This window comes from Spea bombifrons, chromosome 2 (genome assembly GCF_027358695.1).
Source record: "Spea bombifrons isolate aSpeBom1 chromosome 2, aSpeBom1.2.pri, whole genome shotgun sequence".
Classification (NCBI taxonomy): Eukaryota; Metazoa; Chordata; class Amphibia; order Anura; family Pelobatidae; genus Spea; species Spea bombifrons.
This window is the reverse complement of record NC_071088.1, coordinates 97,763,062-97,790,459: the sequence shown is the minus strand read 5'-3', so window position 1 is coordinate 97,790,459 and position 27,398 is coordinate 97,763,062. Positions and strand designations below refer to the sequence as shown.

Here is a 27,398-nt window from a genome sequence, read left to right as displayed (position 1 = left end):
CAATTCATTTAGCGTTATTTCCCTGATGTAGGAAACATTTCAAGTCTGACCCCTGAGCAGAGTTTTACTATATCTTAATGACCGTGCTAGCGGTGTCACCACATGCTTCAATATAAAATGCAAGCATACTTTGGCTGCAGTGATTTCCAGCTTGTTTGAGGTCATTGTACCTATTAAACTACAGCCAATATTACACAATTGAAGCTTGATGGCTTGGCTTTGGTCTGTTTTCATTTCAGGCTTAGCGGGTGTAAAAGAACGAGTCTCCAGGTGTGGCTACCTCATACTATCTCACGGGCCCTCTAATGTAATGTTTGCATATCTAAATCCAATTACTCGCAGAACTTCCTATGTGTTGCTTGCTTTGGCTGTAATCTCTATTTTCCTAATTTTTTTCCCTGTGATCTCTCCTTTCATCTTATATTAGACTTGGCTGAAAACGAATACACATTACTCGAGCAGTAACTCTCATGCCCAAAGTCACACTTTTTATTTTCACTGCAACTAATTAATGACTTGATCCTTTGTCAGAATGTGGAGATTTTGTGTATAAAGTGCTCTGCTTTGATACGCTCGGTAGAGCTAATATTTCTGTTCTTCTGATATTAATACTAGCATTATTTTACGCATAATTCTTAGCAGTGTAAAATGTATTGCTTAGTATTACCGTATTTGCTCGATTATAAGACGAGGTTTTTTTCAGAGCAAATGCTCTGAAAAATACCCCTCGTCTTATAATCGGGGTCGTCTTCTAATCAGACCTCAAATAGAGGTCTGATTAGGAGACTAAGATCCAGATCCCCCGCACCGCTGCAGGGGACCTGGATCCTCCTGTCGTCGCCCCCCCCACACACACACACTTACCGGTGCTTCCGGAGGTGAAGTTGGCAGCGGGGGTTTGTATGCGTCCGTCGCAAATACCTTCCCCGACTGTCAGAGATCATTGTTCCAGAGTTCCTGATCTCTGACAGCCGGGGAAGGTATTTGCGACGGACGCATACAAACCCCCGCTGCCAACTCCACCTCCTTCCGGCTGCCGCGGAATGAGACGTCAACCCGCTGCCCCGGCAATACAGCAGGAAATTGGAAGCACCGGTAAGTAAGTGTGTGTGTGTGTGTGTGTGTGTGTGTGTGTGTGTGTGTGTAGGGCATTTCTGGAATGCCTTACACCCCTATATGCCACTCTGGCACTTAGGGGGTTAAAAGGCATATTATGGGGCAGAGTGGCATATAGGGAGGTATAAGGCATTTCAGGAGGCAGAGTGGCGTTAAGGGGGCATTTAATAGAGCACTCTGCCTCCTGAAATGCCTTATACCTCCCTATATGCCACTCTGCCCCATAATATGCCTTTTAACCCCCTAAATGCCAGAGTGGCATATAGGGGTATAAGGCATTTCTGGAGGCAGAGTGCTCTATATAATGCCTTTTAACTCCCTTAATGCCACTCTGCCTCCTGGAATGCCTTATACCTCCCTATATGCCACTCTGCCCCATAATATGCATTTTAACCCCCTAAATGCCAGAATGGGATATAGGGGTATAAGGCATTTCTGGAGGCAGAGTGGCACATAGGGGGTCAAAAGGCATACCATGGGGCACAGTGGCATATAGAGGGTTAAAAGGCATATCATGGGCCACAGTGCCATATTGGTGTGGCAAGCCTGGGGGCAGATGTGCGTAACTGGGGGACAGGTTGGAAAATACAATAGAAAATATAAAAGAAATAAAAACAAAAAAAAAATATTTTTCTCAATCATAGCTTTTATTAAAAAAAATAGTTTACATGAATTAACATTTACTGGTAAAACTTTTTTCCTTTAGGGTCGTCTTATATTCAGGCTTTTTCTTTTTTTCCTAAGTTAATATTCAGATTTTGGGGGGTCGTCTTATAATCAGGGTCGTCTTATAATCGAGCAAATACGGTACTAAGGAAACTAGCTGATGAATACATATGCCACAGAGTGATACAAAGGGCTGCTATTTAATTTTGGCAAATAATATTATCAGAAAATAATGCACATTTAATGTGGAACTAAACTAGCAGGAAAATGTTTTATACAGGTGATGTTATTTTGTAGGTATGTTTGATGTACACTTACTGTCTAAGTGCCCCCTCAAAAAAGGAAAATTGTATTAGAAGTTAGATTTTAAGGTAAATGCAAACTTAATTTCCTGTACATTAACATACTTTAAACCATAATTACATGGGAATAAAATGTCATGTAAGGTCTTTACATCCAAGCTCTGCAACTTGCATTTTCTTTTCCTTTACTATTAATGAGTGCAGCCTAGTGCATGTTATGCAAAAGGACAGACTGTACGATCTTATCAGGTATATTTTGGAAGAAAGAGTAAACTGATACATTTGAAGGATGCATTTTATAACAGGAGGTCTTTAAATTATTGGGTTAAAGGCTTAGTTGTAAAAAGTTGATTTCTGTGAAGACTGTCGATAAGGATACCTCCCCACAATCCAGATATCAAAAACAGGGAAGATTTGTTTTAGACATTTCTGTGACTTTGTCACCTATTGATATGGACTGAGGGGAATACCTGGGTGCTGCTTTCCTGGGGATCTGAGGTAGTAACTTTAGGATCCAAACAGAGATGAGGTGCTTGGTGGTGTCCACTCCGACTCCTGTTAATGCCTGTTCTTACCTTCTTCCCACCTGCATGTGCTTTAATGTCTAACCGTGCTATTATAACCATTATGAAAAAAGTCACAATTTCCTTAAGATGCTGTGTCTCCAAACCTCTGCTTGCAGAATAGATGGAGATTACTTGTATTCATTCTGGCCCCCTTTTCAATTACACAAATGTATTTTAATCCTTTATATTGATATATTCTACTTTTTATTACAAACAAACTGATACAAAATAGTATAGAAAATAGAAAGTAAGAACTTGAAATTAAGACAGTTCTTGAAAATGTTTATAACTCATCAACCTAATATCAAATATGCCTTCAATCTTTAAAAGTGGTACTTATCTTCCCAAATATGATGTCCCTAAACTATGAATGAATGACTGTAGGTAACTTTAGCTGTATACTTTGACCATTGTCTTTGCATGCATGGGAGGGCTAACATCAATAGAATAGATTTTACGTTTATGTATATGTCACAAGGTTTTCCAGTTTTTAGTATTTTACAGTTCTTTTAAGCAGCAACAGGAGTTGGATGGGATATAGAATAGGCTCATTATTGCAAGAGTTTTTTTCCTCTGTTCCCTGCAATGATTCCAAACGCTCTTGCACACTTCATCAGTATTATTGTAATTCTTTGGCTGCAGGATATTTGGCAGCTGTTGCACCCCACTGGCAAATCCTATTCATACTTCTTTTCCATTCATGATTGCCATTGGAGAATTGATTTCTCTCTCCCTTACTCTAACCTTTCCCCATCCATTTTGAATTGTTCAACTTGAAACATTTTAATTTCATATCATACATCTATTCAACTCACAATCTTTTTTTCTCTTTTTTTCCCCTTCTTGTAACTTGTCACCAGGGAAACTGTATAGCGAGATTTTTTCATCTTTCCTGACAATCAAAGTTTTATTTTACATGCTTATTATTGAGCTGCATTTTTTTTTATTTAGTCTGAGCCTGGGATTTCAGCTATGAAGTGGCATCAATGGATGTCCACATTGTGTGGCTTTGGTGTCAGTAATGTGGCAACAGACATTGAGTGGCTAGAATGAAGTATTAAAGTAAATTGCTCTGTGTGTTTTTATTTTATTTTTTTACCAATTTCTGCAAAGTGATTTGTGAAAGCTTTTAATCTCAAGAGTTTTAGATGTACAGTGTCTTTCCAGTATACTAATGTTTCTAAGTTACAATTTTCTTTTGTCCAAAATTTTATTCCGAAGCACTGAAGCTGAAAACCAGTTCAATAGAGTTGACTTTGGTTTTAATTGGACCTTTATATAGAATATTTAGCTGCAATAACTGCTTTAACAAAAAATAAAACACATATTGAATGCATATGATAGATGTATGGTTCCTTTTAATTTCCATGGTGTGCCTATAACGATACATATGCGTAGTCTGTAGAGCTCCCATTTCCCCACCCCAGCTGTTTACCATGCAGGAGATGTGTTTGGCTAAACAAATCTCCTGACGTGATATACTTATGACCAATTAGTTCCAGTGCTGCCTTCGCAAGTACTCTGGAGGATCCAACGAGACCTTTGTGCACATTTTGATTGCAGAGCTATTCTGCCAATGATATCAAAGATGGACCACAGACGAGAGCTGCAGCTTCTCTATAATGTAAGCCACTTGTGGAAGGCAGTTTTCAAATAGTGCCACAGATTCGAAATACCGTATTGGCTCGAATATAGGCCGCACTTTTTCCCCCCGCTTTAAGTTTTTAAAGTGGGGGTGCGGCCTATATTCGGGGTCTGCATGTCCCGGGCGCCGGGCAGGGGACCTGCATCCTACTCTCTGATACGCTCAGACAGCCTCCCCTGCCAGCACTTTCCACGGGGGGGGGCTGGTGCCGGCACGGGAGGTTGTCTAAGCGCATCGTGCAGATGTTCACCGGCAGTGGCGATGCGCGTAAACAGCCTCCGCTGCCGGCACGTCTGCACGATGTGCTTTAACAATCTCCCTTGCCGGGATTCCCACGGGGGGAGTCCAAGACTTACCAGAGGCGGGGCATCTACGCAATACGCGTATACAACTTCCGGTGCCGGCACATCCGCTGAGTGCCGGCACCGGAAGTTGTATACGTGTATTGCGTAGATGTCCCCCGCCGGCCCGCAAGACACCCGGGAGTCTGCTCTGGTAAGTGGGGGGAGGGGGGCGCAGAGTGGCAGCATATCTCGGGGGGGGGGGCAGAGTGGCAGCATATCTTGGGGGGCAGAGTGGCAGCATATCTCGGGGGGGGAGGACAGTGGCAGCATATCTCGGTGGGGAGGAGGAGGAGGACAGTGGCAGCATATCTGGGGGGGGCAGAGTGGCAGCATATCTCGGGGGGGGCAGAGTGGCAGCATGTCTATTAAAAAAAAAATTTCTTTAAAAAAGCACCAAACTTTTAGGGTGCGGCCTATATACGGGGGCGGCCTATATCCGAGCCAATATGGTAGTTTGAGACCAGAACTTTAGCTGGGTCACTCATTTACCTTTTTTGTTCTTGAGCCCAGGGCCGGCCGAAGACTTAACGCCGCCTGGGGCGAAGTTTAAAATGCCGCAACCCCCCCCCCCCGGCGCTCATCATTACAAGCCGGCACCGAGACTGAACAGGGAGACTCGCCGCAGAGGAGAGAGAGAGGGGCGCGGAGCGGGTAAGCGAAAGCTACTCGGCGCCCCTCTCTCTCTCCTCCGCTTCAAAACAAACAACCAAAAAAAAACGCTTGGGTTAATTCTGGCCTAGAGTGGCCCATGTTATTAGGGCAGATTTCCCTAGTGGAATCCGTGACAAAAATATTCCTTTGTTGGTGTATTATGTCTCGGTGCTTAACACAGAGGGCACAGGGAAGATTTCTTGCTTGTGATGGGTGCTGTTGAGCTGCCTGGGCAAGCCCCAAATAAACGCATGTGGCTACTTTTAATAATTTTTCAACATATTTTCTGTATTGTGGTTTTCACAAAGCATGACCACAACAACAAATCTACAGATAAAAGGAAGTTTGTTGGAACAAAAGAAAATAAAGCCTGTGTTTTCATTGTTTGTGATAGGCAGAGTAAACAACAAGCTAGTATGGGTCATTGGTGCCTATGGAGCATCTAGTCAGATGCCCACCCCTCCTAGTTTAGTGTGAAAGCTCAAACATGCCAAGATCCGGGGACTGGCCCTAAATTAGACTTTTGTGGTGTCATTTTTTACATATTGTCTTTTAAGTGCAAGAACCTTAATTCGTTGTCTTCACTTGTAGGTATAATGCACTGTTTGGTTATAAACACAGAGGGAGATTTTCCTCGTCAAAAAGTGCTGTGCTTGGTAACTTTCATCTTGTTTGCTGTCATTCATTGGTGTTTTTTTTCTAAAGGGGAAGTTGTTGGGGCAGTTGTGATTTCAACTAGTTGACATCACCAGACATTGTAAAGGTCCAATACCAGTGAGCCCCCACAATGTGTGGTTAAATCACTGAAAGTTCTTCAAAGTCTCCTCACCCATTAAACTATGCAAATACATATGGGGTATTGTGCAGAATCCTCTCAGGAAATTCCAAGGGGTATTTAAAGGGACCACACAGCTATGAAATGGGTTAAACTTTATATTATAGCTGGCGTGTCCCTTTAATGTGATTCAAGGTGTCACAAACTGATCATTATCCCTGCCCTTCCTATGTCATACTAGATAGGTATGATGTCCGCACCACCTACAAAAGAAAGATTTGCCTAAAAGATGGATCACGGTGAATAGTTGTACCAGAATCATTTTAGTGACAGCTACACATTAGTAAATTGACCTCTTTAGAGGTGACAATGTCATTGACTTTGAATTAAGGCAATAAGAGCAGAATGCTCACTTTTCTACAATTAAGGCAGCTTGGTCTTATTCTCATGGATGTAACTTTAGAACAATTTGTTGAATGCTAAGCTTTCATCTTTCGTATATATAGTGATGAACTTTTATGTTGGAAAATGTTGAAAGTGCTCCCATAGCAAAGCTAGTTTTTATTTTTTTGGCAGCCAAGTCCTTTAAAAATTCCTTTAATCGAACCAATCCATGTATTTTGCATTCATCTAGTTAGTTGGAAGTCTCTGTGAAATCCATTCTGTGAATAAGAATTTATTATATCAATTGGATGCCAAAAAATATATTTTAATATTGTATTTTAGAATTGATTTACCCATCGTATTTGTTTGTCTTTATCGTTAAGGGAGGGGTCAGAGGAAATAAAATTTAGAAAAACAAAAACAAAAAAACACAGGGTAGATCTAAAGTTTCATTAAAATTACTTATGCTTTGTCCCAGGCATTTTAAGTGGGCCATCTGTCTAAACATCTCTCTATTTTTTCTGATCATTTCCTCGACTTATTCATGAGCCATGGGAGGTCTCCTTTGTAGTGTAGCTTGGTTCAGTCCCCCCCTACTGAATACATCTCTGCTTGCATAACATATATTTCACAGTGCTAGAAATTCTCTGAACTTCAGTTCAGATGAATGGCCCAAATTGTGAGGGTCCCCCCTCTTTCTTTCTCTCTTCTCTTTATCCTACCATGATTTCTATGTGAAAGTGACCTCACTTGCCATGGAACCCCACCACATTATTCTTGATCATTTTACACCCCACCTGCTGTTACTGCTCTGATGATGAATTTCTTAATGGCTGGTTCACTCTTGACAATTGTTTTAAGACAATATTTGTGTTTTTATTACCGAACTCCTAATTGTGCTTCTTTTATAGCCGTCATAATCTGCCTTTGTACTTTAGTAATGCGTATGTAAATAAACTCCACAAAACTAATTCAGAAATTGTATGGAATAAAAACACCATGATCATTTTCACCCTATGAGGTTTTTCTTTTTGAAAACAATATCACTGCTGCTAAAACTATTTTATTGCCTGTTACGAACTTTAAATTGTATTTGAACTTTGAAGAATGAACTTTTGGTTTTATTAAACGTTACATAGTATTAATCAGCCAATTGGAAATTCCCAAAAAATGCTAGTCTCAAAATGTGGATGTGTAATTTCATGGTTATGTGTGTTTAATGTAATTTATTGCAACTCAGATGTTTCATAGTAGTAATAATACTAAACTAATTTCTATTTTGTGGTAATAGACTATTCCAAGTGTAATTCTGTTTTGTTTTTGTTTTATAATTACTTACTTTTTTCTCCCCCTTTTTTCTCAAAATTTCATTTGAGGGATTTGTTAAACATCTGTGCATTATTTATCCACACGTACCAATAGTATTTGAATGTGATTAAGGTCTGCCTTAAGAATGATTTTAAAACAGGAGGCACTTTGATACAAAGTAAGTCTGGAGGTGTTCGAGTTTTATAGCTAAAGAAAAGGAAGTGGGTAACACTGATTTTTTTTTTCCTTATGGGTAAAGAAAACGTTAGTTATCAGCATACTTGGAACTCTTTAGATTTGCATCAGTGGTTCCCAGGAATGGCAGCTAATTGTTCTGCCTTAAAGGCAGGTCTTTCATTTTTGCATAGGCTGGCCCATTCACCACCCAGCACCAATATGGGGCTGGAGTTTGAGACCTCCAGGGTGGTATACTTGGCATGGTCCCAGGTATAATCAAAAATGCATGCTCGTGATACTCGCCACCAGCCACCTCTATGTGAGAGTTCCATGGAGTCTAATGAGACCAGAAAATGATCCCATTTATTTTAATAGAAGCACTTTCCTGCCAGTGACTAAGCACCCAAAGGTTGCATCAAAACCAGATGACAGAAGTGGTGGTTTACTTTACAATAGGTCAGCTATGCAAATCCAAATTATATTACGACCTTGAGTCTAAACCTTTGTGGTGACAGCACAATGATAAGTTATTGTTCAAGACCATTCAGTTCTGTGAACACATCACAATTTATCCTGCTTTGAAGTACAGCTTTTTACGTTGCAGAAAATATGCTGATGTGTTTGCATCATTACAGTTCCTGATCTTTATTCAGTGCCATCTTGTCAGGTATAATTCTAAAAACACCACAGTCTTTGTCTTAGCTTTTTAATCAAGATTTTGTATCATTCAAACACAAAGACGGGTTTCTACTAGTAAAAACTCTTACGTACAAATAAAGTGGCTGAAGTATTCAACCCTTTACGGTGTGAATTATGGTTGGTACATGCTACTTGTATGTTTGTGCTGGAAACATTTTTAGTAACTCACATGAAAAATTGCTCTAGCACCAATAATGTACCATTGAACAGTTACTACAGTGTTCTGTTGGGTTCCCACCACTGAGCTACTCAACGACATAACAACTCTAACAACAATTTACCGTAACTTTGAGCTATTGAAATGTGAATTTATTTTTCTTCCGTCAATTTTCTTCGAACACAAAGATTTCTTGGAGCTCCCGTTGTCCCTAGTCCCTAGGAGAGAAAACATCCCCAAAACATGATGGTACAACCCCCATGGTAGACAGCTGTGATGGTGATCATTGTGGGACATATAGTGCCGCGCATGAAATAGAGACAGAATACAGAAACTTGTATTCACTCACATGAATGGAGTACCAGGTACCCAAACACCCTTCATAATATGATACATTTTGATAATATAAATATATTTATATAGCCCTTAGGTAATCAAAAATAGGAACATAGAAAATTATAAATAGGTAGAACAACCTGGTACTCTGGCTAGAAAGAGATCTTTTATGTACAGCAAGCGTCCTCAGTATGACTTCTCCGCACCCTGGAGATATGTCACAACCCTGAAAATTGAACATGGGTGTTGTAGAAGCTGTATTGAATAAGTGCTCAACAAGAGAACACACACAGATAACGGAGATTAAATCAACTCGGGGCCCATTAAATCGTCCAGGTGTCATGAGCTTTCCAGTACGCCAAATATTTTGATTGGCGTCACACGCAAGCAATTCTCAACCACTCTAATCCAAGAGAGGTGCTAAGAGGTGTCAGCATACAGTTTTGTCTATGCACTAGAAAACCCCTGTCTAACATTATCCAGTCAAAATACTTCTCTGGGATTTCTCAGACACCTTGTCCTTTGGCCCCCTGCAGGTGTCTCTTGCGTGGCTCACATTTGTGTTCTCAAGTGGTTGTCATGGATACTTTGGACCTTCCACAACACTCACCTGTCAAAACAGTGATTAGAAGTGTTAGATGTCCCTGCCACTCTGAGGGGAAGTTTATTCCTACAGAATTCTAAACACACTGAAATTTAGTAAGCAGAAAGGTTGCAAACAAAACCTTTTCTCTATTTGCATGAGGGAAGACAAATAGAGGTTGATGCTTGTGTCGTGGTAAAAAAAAAATACTTTAGGTCAACAGCCCAGGATCAAACTACAACCTATAATGTGATAAATATGTAATTTAAACTACAACCTATAATGTGATAAATATGTAATTTTTTCATAGGGTGCCAATTTCTAAGAATGATGAGAAGAACTGGGAGCTGTCTGTTGTCCTAGATGAGAAAACTCACTCGATTGCAGTCAATAGACAAAAAGACCATTTCACTGTAAGTTCATTTTTCTAACAGTATATGCTAAAAGAAAATGATTCATAGTAAATATATTCTGAGTGTATCCTAAGTGCCATCAATAATGTCCTAACACATTTTCTTTGACGTGCATGTTCTGTTTTCATGCAAATGACCATGTGACATTTGTATTGTGTTCTAACATTTAACTTACACATAAACATAACACAATTGCTATCTAAAACTATTTTTCCTTATTATATATATATGTTTTTTTTTTTAATAAAAAACAGCTTTTCCCAAATAAAATGAAATCATGGACTTAGGGGGTTTAGTTACAACTTATGCAGTTGTGTGCAGACACCTTATATTTTTTTAATTTTTAATTAAAACATTCTTGCCACTGTTATATAAACTATGGAATTAAAAAAAATCAAACTCAATGTGTCTATATAATAAAGTTAATACATTTCAGACCCCTTGATGCATACTACTGAGCAGAGGCCTAATACTCATCTTTAAGGTTACAACTAGTCTTAATCTCCTCCCCTGCTTTTCATAATTACGTGAATTGGTTTTAAACTGAAATGACCGTAAGTTATGTTTGAACACTCTTTTTCAGTCCCGTTTAAAGAAAACCAACCCTTCCTTCTAATTAACTTTCCATGATTAGGTAATTCTGTGCAATATGGTGCTTTCCGATTTCCAATTCCAAATATATATATATATATCAATTACTATTTTATTTCTAAATGAAAGGTGTTTTCAAATCACTACAGGGTTTATATTGTTGGTAAAGAGAAAGGCACGCAGTGTCTTAGTCCTAAAACACACTGAGCCCTTAAAGGGTTTCCTGCAAATCTTTCCACGCAGGCAAGGCTGAAAGAAGTGCATATTTTAATTATTTCTATCCTATTATCTTTTTTACAGTGTCTCTCTGGCTGCAGCAGTGGCAAAACATGAGCAATTATAAGTTAATTGTAAAGATATTGAGAAAGCACTCTTCTTCGGATGTGTGTTATTTTGGTTTGAGGTTTTGTCTACGCTTTTGTAAAAAACACTGTTGTATTGTGAAAGTCCATCAGCTGTGACTAACTGTTTTGATATACCCTTCTTAAAGGAGTGACTAGTGGCTTCTCTTTTAATGTGTGAAGGCGTTTCAGACACAGCTCCTCACATGGTTCTAATTAGTCTTTAACAGGGACGTGAGGTCCATTTCTTGCTGCTGAATCCGCATTTCATTCACCCATAACTAGAAACACCTCTCTTCAAACGGGTCGCTTCAAAGAAAAGGGGAATTTAAGCTTGCACAGCTTTTTGATGTTGGTTTCCCTTTAACTGAGAAGATCTTATGTTTATACAACTGTTATTATTAAGAAAACATAGCTTTGTTCAGTAGCGAACATTTAGTAACAATGTCTGATTGAGAGGGCATAGATCTGTGCAACAGACTCTGGTGAATAGGAAATCAATGTGCCTTCTGCCAAAGTCAATTTAATTATTTTCAAATGTCATTTTCCAAATCAAACATATATATATGCTTTACTCTGCTGTTTTTGTCAGACTTAAATGTTTCAGATAATCAAACTAATTTTAATATTAGACAAAAGAACTAAACACAAAATGCTGTTTTTAAATGATTTCATGTATAAAAAAAAAGGTATCCAGTCCTACTTGGCCCTATGTGAAAAAGTTATTCTCCTTTAGTTACTAAATCTACCAATTAATCAAATGTAATTGATAATTGGGTTAAACATCACAAGACACATTGAGCTATGATTAATGCCAGTCCTGTTAAATCTAAACATCAATTAAATAAAACCTGTATTGCAAGGCGAGGTAGGCTAAAATGTCTTAAAGAGGTGATCTAAAGAAATTCAAGAATAGATGGGAAACAAAGCCATTGAATCTATTAGTCTTGAAAAGATCACAAAGCCGGTTCTAAGGCTCAGGGACTCCAGCAAACCATGGTGACAGCCGTTATCTACAAATGGAGAACCCAGACTAACATGTAAAAAGTAGACCTCACTTGACTCCGTTAAGGTCAGTGTTCACAAGTCTGCAATAAGAGACTGTGCAAAAATGGCATCCATGGGAGAGTTGTAAGGTGAAATCACTGCTGACCAAAAAGAACACAAAGGGTTTGCCAAAAAAAATTGATGACCATCAAGACTTTTGGTCTAATATTCTGTGGACTGATGAGGTGGAACGTTTTGGAAGACATGGGTCCTCCTACATCTGGCATAAAGCTAACACAATAAGAACATCATACTGTTCAAACATGGTGGTGGTAGTGTGATGGTCTGGGGCGGCTTTGCTGTTTGAGGACGTGGGTGACCTGCCATTATTGGTGGAACCATGAATTCTGCTTTCTCCCAGAAAATCCTGAAGGAGACTGTCTGGTCATCAGTACATGACCTAAAGTTCAAGCACAATTGGGTTATACAGCAGGATGATAAATATAGTTAATATGTACATGTTGATGAGTTAGTTTCTCTGCTTACAGAATGATTAAGATTAACTTTAATTTCAGGTATTCCAGTATACTAGGTTGTAGAATGTTAACATCTTTAGGAACAAGACCATTAAATGTTACTTGTCCTGTTTTATTGGCTTACAATAACACACACCAACTAGCCAACCTCTTAAGTAGTCATTTTTGTGATTGGGGCGCCACCAGTTTACAAGGATCATAGCAGGGCTGCTAGGACTGAATAACTAGTGCAGGACAACATGCTTAAGCCTCACTTAGGCAACCGTGCTCTGGCTCACAGAGGAGGAGAGCCCTGAAAACTGCAGGGAGGTGTCAGACACATAGCTTGCCTGGAGCACTGAGGCCAGCTCTGATTATTTTATCCAAAGCTGAGCTCGATGTCCGCAGTGTCATGTGGTTCTACATTGTGACGGTTATGCCCTTGTATAATTAAAAAGCAGCAAGAGACCAACTATGTTCCATACAATCCCTTACGTAATGTTGCTGACCATCCCTCTTTATCTTCACATCATCCCACTCTTTCCTTGCCCTTCTTATTATGTAGCTTTCTTCCTTATACTTTGAGTACAACCACCTAAAGCTACTTCACTTTGTGACTTTTGCGAATAAATGAGGAGGCTAAATCACAGTCAACTCTTACTCCAGAAAGTACTGGCTATTGGTGAAATCCAGTTAATCCGTTATACACAGGGAAAGCTGCACTGTATGTGAAATGTGCATAGTACAGCATTTATAATGAGTGAGACCATAAACATTTTTAAAACAGGTGTTTTTAACAGAAGACTTTAAGTCTTGGTTTCCTTTAATCCACAGACAGCCCGGAAAATAAAGGGAAATTGATTATTTATTTTCTATGTATTCATTGAGTTACAGGGCAGCCATGAGGAGGACTCTGGGTGTTTACCAGTTTCATTTTTTTTATTAACTGTTCACCGGTTTCTCAATTTTTAACCCTGTGTTATTTAGTCCTTTGGATCATTGTGTCTGCTGAATGGTCAAGATAAGACTACCCTCCACATTCTACAAATAAGTACTTGACTCCTTCATGATAATTTTATATTCAGCAGTTATTATGGAATTTCACACAGTTGTAAAGTACTGGTGTAGATATCTTCCTCGGGGGTACATGTCTTTTCTTGCTATATCATCTGAAAGAATTTCAAAGGCAAGACATTTGTAGTCATTACTATCTGTTTTGATGAAGATGAAAAGATTTTTTTGATGAGTAGATTGTTTCCTATTGATGTTTGAAATCCTTTTCCTCCCCCGGCAGATGATTATCTCCTTCAACTACTTGATTCCCCCCATCATATATATATTTAAAATTGTGGATGACCATTTGTGTTTCGCAAGGGGGTAAAATATCTACTTTGAGTATCCTAGAATGCTTCATTTTTTATATGTAAATAAAAGTAAATAGTAAATACCACAAAGGAGATAAGTTACTGTTTATTAGTGTTACGTTTTAATTTAATGAAAAGGACTAAAAAAAAATTAAATTTTGTTATCTTCTAGGTTTGTTATCCTCAGCTGCCAAAATGTACATATTTGATACAGTGCTTTCAAATGTGAAACACTGTAAATTTTTGGTTTTATCAGTCTTTTACTTTGTTACACTATATGTACAATGTATATCGAGTGTATATGTCTGTGTAGCTACATTATTAACCTGGCATCCTGTACAGTTTTGCCCAATGTTCTGAGATAGTTGCCTGGTAGAATAAGATAGTGATTGTGATTCACCACATCAAAAAGTTTTCATGTAGAAACTAGGATAATTTTATCCTATGAACATTAAAGCCCAGTTTCTTGGTTTCTTTGTTATTAATTGCCTCACTTTCTAAATAAGTGTTCTGGGTAGCTGCATGGCCTCTATGTGATTTGGCCCCTGCTCACTGGGATACTGAGTTCTGTCATAACTCATTTTATTTCCATCCTCCTTGGGATATAGCACACCTGTTTCCCTGCCATTTTATCTAATACCGACATGTCATTTGCAGATAGACAGCAGATGGCTTCTTCCAGATGTACATCATGGACCTATTAGATTTGATGAGGTGATTGAGCTTGGTCTAGGATATATATATTTTTTTAAGTAAAATATTTTTTAATGAACTCTTCCCTGGAGTTGCCATTAAATGGAATTATCTCATTTCAAAAAAATACCCTCAGAAGGACCAAGATTGTAATTTTTTTTTTAATAAAAGGTTTATATTTTTACTGGTGTGGACTTCTCTCCTCTAAGCACTTGAGGATGCATTTAAGGATGTCCACCCTCTTGGTCAGCCACCCAAGTGTTACATTGCTTAGTTTAGTTTTAGACTTAACGACAATGGCATGCATGAGGTCTGGAAGCCAACGCCATTATGGGCAACTGAAGCTTTCAACACTTAAAATGCATCTGGTAACAAAGTAATCATAGTTTTTCCTAGTAAATGGTAAATATCTATTTGAGATAATCATTTGGGTTGGCTGTGCACAGAACATAGTTATAGTTTAGTTAAAATAATGACAATTCTGCTTAACTACAGCAAGCAAAATAAAATGCACAATGCCAATATGAACATGACTAAGACAATGAAAGACAGGAAGGTATGTTACATTTTGATTCCTTCCCTCATTTGTATAGGTCTGCTACTTTTCTATCTTTTTTTTCTTGTAATTTCAGAGACGAAATGTTAGAACAAAAGTCCGTAGTCGAAAACTGGAGGGTCGGGGATTTAAATGTAATTTAAGGAAGTTTTACTAGGGTAGTAGATGAATGGAATCCCATCAAAAGTGGTTAAGGCTAATAAAATTAGAGAATTTAAACATCCCTGGGATAGGCATAAAGTTATCCTGACTCTAAAGACAAGACAGAGGACCGATAACTACTTTTTTTTAAAAAAATGGACAAGCAAGATGAGCCAAATGATTCTTATCTGCTGTCAAATTCTCTTACCCAGCACTTTAGAGCATGGCGTAGGGTTGCAAGTGCATGAGTGTGAGCTCTCCACCTGCAGTCAGACTATTTGGATATCTAATGTCTTTTCAGTACGAGGTAGTAACAACTCTGGCTCATGAATCTTAGAATGGTATTCACCAACTATCCTTCATTCTGTGCAACAAAACCTTAATTCTCCCACCCACAGCAACTGATGATACCCAAATCTAAAATGCCTTAATCTGTAAATATTTTTTTTTTGATCTCTTTGATAATCTAAATAGACAGTCAAAAAAATGCAATACAATTTGGGTTTTTACTACTGAGGACCTGTAGCTGTAGAACTCAACTTGAGTTCATGTTCTAGTTACGGAGAAACGATATTTATTCCACAGCCTCCATTAAACTAAAATAATTTCTTAGAGTGCTTTAGCCAACTGGCAAGCAAAAACCCCAAGCTTTTTATATAGTTTTTTTTTTTTTTTTTTTTACATTTTAGCTCTGAAAGCTGGAGAGTTATGGCTCAGTGTAGTTTAATGAAACTTGTCATTCCGTTGACATGTTTTGCAACTGATTTTAAGGCCAGCTTTAACTGTTCCACATGTAATTCCTGCAGCACGTTGGCAGCTTGCCCCACAAGTGAGCTATGTAATGTGTTCGTAATATAAATAGCAAATTAGCATTTAAGCTACTGCACTTAAGTTATTTGGTTTCACATGTGCCTGCAGTTGGCAAGAAAAGAGCGGAAATTAAACTCTTCAAAAAATCTCAGCGCATAAAGAAGTTTGTTCTTTTGATTGAAACCACATACTTAGCTTTTGATTTTAGCCAGTGCCAGTGGTAGGGAAATTTACCCCAGAAAGTAAAAAATACACTGCAAGCTGTGAAAATGGCAATTGGCGATGCATGCCTTCAGTGCTATTGCAGTTTCTCTGCAAATTCATCTACAGCCACTCTGCAATCTGTTATCTCTACAGGTATGCCAAATGTTTTACCTTTATGTATGGCAGAATTACTTAGAAATTCTTTTATCAAATCCACGTTCCTCCTGGTCTCCAGCTAGACTTCGAAACCTTTGTGAGGTGTTTGTCTAACTAAAAAGCTACACTCAAAATCCACTTAGCGACGCGAGATGCAATATTTTTCTTCACAATATTCATTTTCTTTTCCTTTTTTCTCTTCCATACAGCACTTCTGTAATTGGCAGGTATTTTTTCCTTAGCAATCTTGCCACCAATCAGTTTTATGTATTCTGTCATTTACGAGTACAAATATTTATACATTTAATGTGCACTTTATTGTAAAGCTTGAAAAGTTTTAAAAAGCTGTTATTTTGTGAAATGTAAAAAAATCTAAAGCCTGAAAGAGCACATCATATGCAACCCATTTCAGGTAGACTCACCTGTGTACATTGACCTTCTCCACTATGATATCTACCACAATTTAACAACCACTCATAATACATACATTGCAAGATAAGGTAACTTGTTGTCTTAAGGGGTCTTACGACAAGTAGTATATTGTTCAGTTAGTCATACAATTCTAATTTTTAGCAGGTTAATACTCGAAAAACAGTTGAAGCGTATAGCTAGATGAGGGAACTTCTATCTAGCCCCAGATAGCCTTTACACAGGATGTGATATTTTTCATGAAATTTTAAATAATTAAAAAAAATTTAAATTTAGTTTATTTTACATATCTGCAGTAAGGGATTTTTTTTATGAAAGTAAGAATATATATATATATACACATACACACTTGCGGTTAATAGTTTTGCTAATCATTAGTTAGCAACATAAGCTAAAGCATTGAAGAATTCAATCTAATATTTCAATCTGTTTTGGATCTTAAATCTATTTCATAACGGAAAGGCTGCAGTTATGTTCAAAAACAGGTTCTTCTGCTTCAAATGCCATCACTTGAAACGGTTTTATCTAGCTGAAAAATGTTTAAACACTACTCAGGTTTGTGAAATATACAGTTCAGTGATCAGTGAGCTTTTAGATTTCACCATGCGCTGCCTTAATCTTTAATAATACCACTTTTTGACGGTTCTGGATAACTCTGAAAAGAGATGATCAGATTCATAGACATGAGAGAAAAATGAGGTAATATTTTCCAGTTGTGTAATGATTACTGAAACGTGACCTTAAAACTGGTGAAATGGTAATGCATCCTGTGCGAAATCAAGGTTCACAAGGTCATAATAATTCCCACCAAGGTATTAACGTTGCCTGTAACATGTCATATTTAGTCTTCCTGCATATTCCTGCCGTCCGTAATAAAACAAATTCCACACTTAAATTGTGAATGTTATCTACAGTGCGGAAAAGCCATTGAGTTTGTGTGTATGTATATAATATATGTGTGCGTTTGTGTACATGCACAGAATATTTTTAAGACCAGTATGTTAATTGATATGGCCAAGGTATTTCTGCACTTCATCTTCCAAATAAACATGGCAAATACACCAGATGGTAAATCCGTGTTTGGTTGCTTTGTTGGTAAACGCTGACTGAAAGCATTTGGTAGAATGGGACACCCACCACAGAGTTATAAAGGAGATGATAGCGGAGATGACCAAAGTGCCATAGGTAGGAACTCTCCAGTTAATGTTACAAGTTTGATCTCCCCTTTGGTCCATAACCTCATTTCATACTTTTTCACAAGGACATGATATTACAGTGCTGTGAAAAAGGATGTGATCCCTTCCTGATTTCTTCTATTTTTGCTTTTTAAATGCTTCAGATCATCCAATTAAGTTTAATAAAATACAGACAACGTGAATAAACACAAAATGCAGATTTTAATTGACCTTTTTATTTATTGAAGGTAAAGTGTTAATAAAAATCTAGCTCACCCATGTGAAACCCCCCACCCCAGCAAACATTTGTGATAACTGGCAAGAGTCTTTTACATTGCTGTGGAGGAGTTTTGTCCCACTTGCTGGGCAGAAATGTTTTAAATCGGACACATTGGAAGGTTTCTGAGCATGAGCTGCCCTTTTTTAAGGTCATGCCACAGCATCTCAATCAGATTCAAGTCAGGACTTTGACTAGATAACTCCAAAATCTTCATTTTGTTTCTTTTGAGCCATTCAGAGGTGGACTTGCTTCCTTGCTTCGGATCATTGTCCTGGGCTAGAGATTTAGGTCACAAACAGATGGTTTGACATCCTCCTCCAGAATTTTCGGGTATGGGGGTTCATGGTTCCACCAATTATGGCAAGTCACCCAGGTTCTAAATCAGCCCCAGACCATCACACTATCACCACCGTGTTGGACTCATCAGTCCACAGAATATTATACCAAAGTGTCCTTTTTGGTCAGCATCGGTCTTTGCCTTAACTCTCCCATGGATATTGTGGAATAGTGAACACCGGCAATCGCTTTTTCACATAGGGCCAGGTAGAGTTTGCTAGCTTTTTGCCTTCTATACATGAAATTTACAAACTGAATTTTTGTGTTTACGAGGGTTATCTTTGTCTAATGTTAAAATTAGTTTGATGACCTGAAACATTTATGTCTGACAACTATGCAAAAAAAAGAATAAATAAAGGAAGAAGACAAATTCCTTTTACAACACTGATATATTTATGATGAAACTTGAAGCATTCACATTTGTATATTTCTAGACTGAACTGTGCGAAAGAATTATGCAGATAATAGTTCAAGAATTTGCCAAGAAGCTATCCCTCTGCCATTGCCAGTATATTTAATAAAGTTTGCTATATGTCTAGTTAGATGACCTATGAGCGGTTTTAACCCTTCTGTGACCATCATACCTTTACGGTAACACAGGAAGAGAACTTGCCTGTGCCATTACCACATTTAAATGGATGCACCCCTAGGTAGAACAGTGTTACTGTTGACATGATTGTTTAGGTAATGTAAGAGTTGGAAATAGATATCTCTTCCTATTGAGGGATGTGGTATGCTAAGACCCTTGTAATTACTGTGATATATAAGAGTTTGTATTAATTCTTTTCCTCTGAATGCCAACACACTTTTTAATAATTGGTTTAAAGAGATATCTTGGATTCCGAAGTGGTAACAATATCTTAATATGTATGTGACTAAGAATATGCGTACAATAATGTGAAGTGGCCTCAGCTTTATATTTTTTTTGTTTTGTTTTTAATTTAGAAAAATCATTTTCCCCCCAGGAACAAAGCAAGGTTTCTTTCTGGTTAATATTGTGTATTCAGGATATACCATATATAGCACCTAATGATTGGTTCAAACTGCCCCCTGCTGATACAGACCTCTTTAGCGGTGTGTCATTCAAAAGACAGTTAATTATTGAATATTATTTTGTACGCTGACAAAGCACATGCTATAGATTTTTCTTTGCTACGTGTTTTAACACAGGTTATAATTTATAGTAATAATTTATAACTCACAGCAGTTGGTGAAGCTCCTATTAAATTTTTACACTGTGCTGTGAAAAAATTAACCACACAAGTGCAGGAACGGGTTAGTCAGAAATTCTACATCTCGCAGTGTAATTAATTAATTTTTCCAGCTTCATTGTAATTCTATGCTTCATAAAATTAATGTTTTCTGTGTGCCTTCATGTATATTTTGCTTTGTGCTGCAGAAAACATTGAATAAATTGGTGGTTGTCATATATACGCATCTCTTGGTGCTCTTCAATTTATAAAATAAACTGGAATTAACCGTATTTTTTACATTTTTTTAAAAAAATGTTTTACTTTTAATGTCTCCGGTTGAATTATGCTTATATTTTGATGCACTTTCTTGTTGGGGTGTAGATGGAGAGACAGAGACAAGTAAGGGTGCACTTGTGGAAGCTGTAGATCAAGATAAATAGCACAATTAGAATATCTGTTGCGTTACCTGTAGTTGCTAATAATTTTTTCTGTTCATTGATTTTTAAAAGATTTTCCTGAACAAAATACATTTGGCTGGTCTGCATTTCCTTCTCTGAAAAATTTCAGATCAATAATAATTGACCAGTCATATTTCCTAGGTGTGTCTTTTAAATCTGGGTTCCTGCCTCATTATTTGGCATTGTGATTCTTATCTCCTGGTCATCCAGAAAACATTTTCCAACCTGTATTATAAGTGAGTGTCATTGTTTTGTGTATTTCCATAGGATGTGAGAAGGTGCATTGCCAGTATTGCTTTGGGGACTGTTACAGATAGGAGTCTGTGTGCTATCTAACATGGAAAATTGCAAAAGCAAAATATAGATTGCATGAGGTATAGGATGCAGCTGCACATAAACGTTGACACACTTCAACATCATCACTAAAAGTCGCACTAAATGAAGGCAATGTTCCTCTAAGGCTTCATTATGTTATCCAGTTTCAATACTTATACTAATGGATTTACATAGATGTCTCCAAAATCCCATGGTATTTGTTTTGTCAATACAGAATCCTATATACGAGGATGTATATGGCAGAACACATCTTTGCATGTGATGTACTCCGTTCTAGTCAGCTACAAGTAGTGTAGAAAGTTTTCTTGTTAATTTCAATGGGCACACATGCCAGCAACTGATTGGCAACTTAAAGCATCTTCTGCAGCAGGGCAGCCTCTTCTGTGTTAGGTAATTGCTTTCTTTTTATTTATTGTTTCCATTTTGAGGGAATGTATATTAAAGTACTCAGAGTACTTTAGTGCATGTTCTTTATAGGGTATGCCCAAGACATGAGACTGTCCTTTGAAGCTACTTTGACCTTCTGTGGTCCTCCTACTTTCTAAATAGAGCAGACTAGATGGGCCCAGTGGTTCTTATTTGCAATCAGATTCTATGTAAATTAGCATGCATACTTTCAGTGTCATAAATCTGAAGGAAGCAATCATATGTCTTAAATTGAAGGTTTGCACTTGCAGCATTTTATCCATGGGTACCATTTGAACATTTAGGCTTCCCAGAGCATTTTTCAGTCATGGCTGAGTGAAGCACTGACCTGCGGGAAGATGGGCAAGTATAGCACTTTGTAGAGAAATAAGATGCTTTCCTATAGGAAATGGTAGGGGATTTTGATATTTTAGAAATAAAAATAATAAGAAACAGGCATGAAATCTACCTTTTAAGTTAAATTAACCAAACTGCAAATTTGGAGTCATCCAAAGGAATATTAAACATTTTCTGGGGTAATTATAATGGAGTGTCTGTGACTAATGAGTAACGTGTTTGTTTAATGTCCATTAATCCTATGTGTGTGTGTGACTACATGTAATTAAATGGCCCAGTGATGTGAGAGAGTGTGAGCCTGTGCTGCTCTCTTTAGTTTATTTACCGCATTGTATAATCATTTGATATATTATCAAATGACTATACAATGCGGTAACTAAACTGAAATAGGATTAATTGGAATATAATTTACATATTAACCCCTATTGTGTAACAATTTATTCTCATCGTGTTTTTTTACATTTTATTCCCCTTTCACACCACATTGAACACATCACATTATTATCATCATCATCGTCATTTTTTGTTCAAATGTTGTGGTTTGGTTCATGCCACCCATCATGTCATATGGTGATGGAACAACAATTCTGAGAAAATAAGGTTTGACTTCATTAAGGGCTATGTTGGAATTTGCAGAACATGTGAAACCCCTATCTTCTGTAGCATGAATGTGTTAAATCCATAGCACTGAAAAATTTCAAGATTTTCACCAATCTCATTAAAAGTATGCATTATGTAGCTGTGTAATATAGTTCCTTTATGTATGTATGTTTTACATACATGACCAGTTGAAATTCTACATCTGATATCTGAAAATAGTGTTTTCTGTAGCACTTTTTAATGCAGTTTTTTTATTCACTTTTCTATTACATGGCATTTGATGCCAAGGCCATTACAACCAGATCTATATTTTCAGTAATGTAGCCCAATTTTCTCATGCCTTGGTGATTCTGATTACACCCACATAGAGCTAGAGCCCCCTAAGAGGCACTGAGTATGCAAAGGAACAAGAAAATTGTTCCATTCAATCAAAGTCCACATCATCTGCTCAGAACAACGTGTGACTGATTGGCAGTTTTGTGATTAATTCTGTTAGTGTAATGATTCCTTTAGATTGAAATGCCGTTGTATGTCACATTTATGTCAGGTTAGACAACCAGAAGTGCAGATATACTTAGCAGACATTAATATTATTGGGCTTTTAATGCTACACTTTTACGAGCTATTGTGTTCATTTGTAGATGATAACACCTTAAAGTGGCAGTTAATTCTGATTGACTTATAAAAGCAATATTCTTTTAACTAACGACTTTGCAGTGTACTGGACCGTCTAAGCGTGTGAAAGTGCTAGTGGTGCTTTCTTCAGAAGGTGGATATTAGGTTGTAATGGCGTAGAGGTTTTCTGTAGGCGAGCCACTGGGCCTTTCCAGCAATCAATAGTATTGCTGGGTTCCAAAAAGATTTAGGATAAAACCCAATAATGATTGTGAGATGTGGCTTGCTTAATAGGTTGGATACATGTAAATCAACATCAGAGCTTACTAGAATTAATATACTTTAGGGCATTTTTTTTTAGCTCAAACTGTTCAAACTGTTTAAATGTATATTTTCTTTTTTTTCCTATTATTTTATTTATAAGAGTTTAATATGTAATTTGATTGTAAAGTTAATATGTCATTTTATCCCTGGACCTCTGGAGTTTGGGCACGAAAAGCAGTGCTAAGCCTTGCTGTTCATTTCCAACCAGTGCTGCCCCATGTAGAACAAAGAAGACTCCAGAGTGCTCATCATCCAGTGTTCCCATGTGTAATTAAGGTGTAATTAATACGTTCACGTTAGGTTTAAATCCACCTGAGATCAGTTCATGGGTATTGAGTTGCACAATGGGTTCATATAAATGTTATAAATGTTACACTTGCCTTCAGATCAGTCTATTGATCATCATTAAGTGAATAATACATGATTTCATACAACAGGCATCCAACACCCCTCTATTGAATTATTATACAAAATGAGCCCTGCAAAGAGTGCTTTTAATTCTGATAATGGAAGTTGCATAATGAACAGTAATTAAGCTAGTGTATGGGTTGATCGGTCTGCTATGGGAAATATTACATTTTATGGCCAAGGATGTAAGTAATTTGTTTTCTGTGCCAAAGTATTTTCGGGTGTGTTTTTTTTTTTTTCCTGTCAATTTGCGTGCATTGGAAAATGAAATGTTCCATATCATTAATGGAACATTTTCCATGTCATTATGTAAATATGTTTCCGTCTGTAAAGTGGGCAAGGGAGATAGAAAGTGGGTATGTTCTGTATCAAAACAGCATGCTTAGTTAAGTATAGTAGACATGTATAGTGTGATAAAAGATTCTGTCTGAAACGACTGAATAAATGATGAATATAAAATTTACCATTATTCATGGTAAAATAATTTTTGCTTCCGAACTCACCTGCAACACAGTACCCACTGCCACATAGTTTCATTACACTCTTATTTACCTTCCATTGAGATATATATATATATATATATATATATATATATATATATATATATAATTTATAGCGAATATCAAAAAAGCATCCACGTCCTGTGTTTCATGTCACTGAATGTCAAACTTTAAAATATGGTAATTTTTGAAAGAAAGTTTGAAATAATTAATTAGAACTTCTTGTTAATCAGTATAACTATTACACAACTTTTTGCTGTGATGGGCACAGGAGTTTTGCTCCTTAGGGAGAGTATATTATATGCAAGACCTGATCTGGAAATAACAAAATGTCACCACAAGTTATTTGCATTACCTGTCTAATTGCATTAAATGTAGCATGTCCGCAAAGGCTTCAAAGTTGGTTGGCTGCTTACTTTTTTGCTAGAAATCACTTGATGCCGCAATACCCAGAGGCAGCTGTTCTCAGGTCTTCACCTTTCCCCAGGGATTGCCGAATGCTTGCATAGTCGGACCCTGTCTCATAACAGAAGTGTTGAACATGACAGGTTGTTTTAGGAGCCATCTGTTAAAAATGGCTTCTGCTTTGTGTGCAATAATGAACTTGCATTGAGTTTTATGTCTGCCTTTATATTAATAGCCTGTTATGATGTCCAAACAGGTGGAAGTTGATGGAACTAATGTGAATGTGTCCAGTGAATGGAACCTGTCTTCATCTCTGATGCATGTCAACATTGGGGACACACAGAGGACCATCCAGGTAAATACTTGATTCCAAATTTAATTCATGTCACATATGTCACACAAGTCATTGTAAATGAAGAAGAAATGTGTTACTGTTGAAACGCTAACTATGGGGTATGATATTAATATAACATTTTGACACATTTTTTGTATTTCTGCTATAGTCTTAAACATAGCTTACACCTGTTTTGGTTTTTTACTGGTAATCATAGATACAAAATTTAAGAGCAAACCGTGCCTCATGCCACATGATATAATGGTGACAATACAACCCCCTCTCTCCCCTCAAAAATATGCCCACATTATTGCCAAACCAAATGGTAAAACTAATCTAAACAAAGTTCTACACCCCGCAATGAGCCGCAGTGTTCCCAGTGCCTTAAAGGTAAACACAGAATGTACCTTCTGATGCAACAGGGTTTAGGTTCTGTTTTCCCCTTCTCTTGCAATCTTTTATGTTGGAAGCCTGATGAAGGTGGTCACCCATTTCAAGCCCTTGTTCTAAACAGATTGTGCTGAAGGCTGTATCTCACAATTAATGTCATTGATGCCAAACTAGGTGGAACTAATTTTCTGTGGCAAGACAGCCGACTTAGTAACAGGCCTCTGCTTCCTTACAAGAAATGACACATTTGTTACTTGCCTGCAACCCAGTGTCATGCTACTTTTGTGTAGGTGATTTAATAGTTAGTTATAATATACATTAAACTTTTCCAATGACACACTAATATAATATTTTTTTACCAGTTACACCAGTGGACAAAAAATGGTCTTGGTGTTTAGACTAATGGCTGACACATAGTGAAACTGGTACCTAAATGTTGCAAACTTCATAAAATATTAATGAGGGGTAACCTTGGTGAAACAAACCGTGAAATATAGGACACCAAAGCTTCAGTGCAGGTCTTTGGGTAGAGTATAGAACAAGTTCTAGCATATGAAAGATCAAAACAGCTTGGCCTGTGTACAGACGCTGGCACAAACCTCACATGGTAACGCGCAGTAGACAAAAATTTATTTTGAATATAAACCACTATGCAGACCGCCATTCAAAGTGTTAAAAAATGTATCTTAAATAAATCTTAATTGGTTTGAGGTAGCCCTGCTATTTTCAGACGCTTAAAACTTAAATCTCAGAGTTTTTCTATATCCATAGACTGGCTATTCTGTCGTTCCTCACCTCCCCCACCTATGCTTTTATCTTTACATTCTTTTGTTCCCCCTTCTCCTCAATGTCACTGCCAATTTAAGAGCTTTACATGTTAACATTTGCAGGCCTGAATGCAAGACCCTGAATGCGACAAACCTATGCAGCTTCTCACAAGCAGCTGCACTACTTAAATCTTTATACCCCGTGCCCTTTTTTTTAGTGGTATGGAGGAGACAAAGCCTTTGTATGCAGAATTAAAAGGTACTCCAATTATCTTGTCTTGCTGTGCTCAAGACCACCTTGTTTTCCCAAGAGCCTTGTGTGTGAGGAGACACTCTCCTGCCCATCAGAACAAACAACTTTTCTTTAGAGTCTTTCAGAAAGCGACCCCGGCCATCTCTGCAACTGATGTGGCCAACTGTCCTGACTTTGTCAGCTGAAACACGCAAGATAAACCTGCCTTATAATCCATGGTGCCTTTCCTTCATTACCAGGTCACACCTCCATTGAATTGCTTTGTTTTTACTGCACGGCTTTAGTTAAATTGTTGGAAAAGAATGGCCGACAAACAAATGGTGTTCTAAAACCGCATTCGTGTTTTTTGGACAAGATTCAACACAATAGTCAAAAGCCCTCTAATTAGGGTGGAGTGTTAATAAAATGATAAAAAAGGTCCCCACTTTCTTTTTCATCCTGCCACGTACTGACAGCTTATCATGCACTCGTACTTGTTTATTTTGGCATGGACTATGTGCATTGTCGGATTTCGGCACTTTGTTCACCTTTGCGGTTTCCAAAGGCCCAGATTCTGTTTATTAGAAGCTGTGGGAAAAGTTCATGTTCGAGTTTCCTTTTGCACAAAAAAAAAGAGTTGGGATTGGTACAAAAGTTTAATATATTTTCCATTCCATTAATCATTGTCATTAAAGTATGTCAGCTCTTGGCACAATTTCTATTATTTTCACGTGATTTTGAAGATTAATGTTCCTGTGGTATGACCCATTTGTGTAAAACAGATAAAATAAATAAATATATATATATATAGTCATAAAATTGTACACTTATCTATATTTACATCTTCGTAGTAAAATAATATATGTATATATATATATATAATCATAAGACATTTGAGAGATTTTACATTGTCTGCAGGACTACAAATAGGGACTACTTATTAATATATTATAGAATTGTTGGTCACACTGAGCTGTGAATGAACTGGAGTGCACATGCTGCACTCTGATTGGTCCTTGTCCTGCCCATAATTTCAAGTCCCATGAGGTCAGGTTCTCCTTTGTCCTCCCTATTCCTCTGCTGCCCAGCACCCCCCAAAGACTCTTCTGTCCCTCCGTGGTCCTAGGCTGTCAGATTGAATGTAAGGACGTCAGGCATTTGTAACGGTCAAAAGAGCCTAATAAAGCAGTTCAAGGACAAGTTATTCTAAGAAGTGCCGAAAAACTTTCACAATGCCAAATTGCAGCTAAGTTGAATATTTCCAATTAATTTTCATCCATAGCAAGACCAGGCAGGTCACAACATAAAAAGACCGGTATATAGTGCTGTGAAAAAGTATTTTCCCCCTTCCCGATTTCTTCTCAATATATGCTA

At 37.5% G+C, this 27,398-nt stretch overlaps 1 protein-coding gene across 1 annotated transcript in view; it reads left to right on the top strand.

Annotated features, from left to right (window-relative positions):
- Positions 1 to 27,398, top strand: part of PCCA (propionyl-CoA carboxylase subunit alpha) — a 167,036-nt gene that overhangs the window by 94,071 nt on the left and 45,567 nt on the right. Inside the window, exons 19-20 of the mRNA XM_053455323.1 lie at positions 10,020 to 10,122; positions 24,558 to 24,656. Coding sequence (XP_053311298.1) covers positions 10,020 to 10,122; positions 24,558 to 24,656 — 202 coding nt within the window. The remainder of the gene's footprint in view (positions 1 to 10,019; positions 10,123 to 24,557; positions 24,657 to 27,398) is intronic.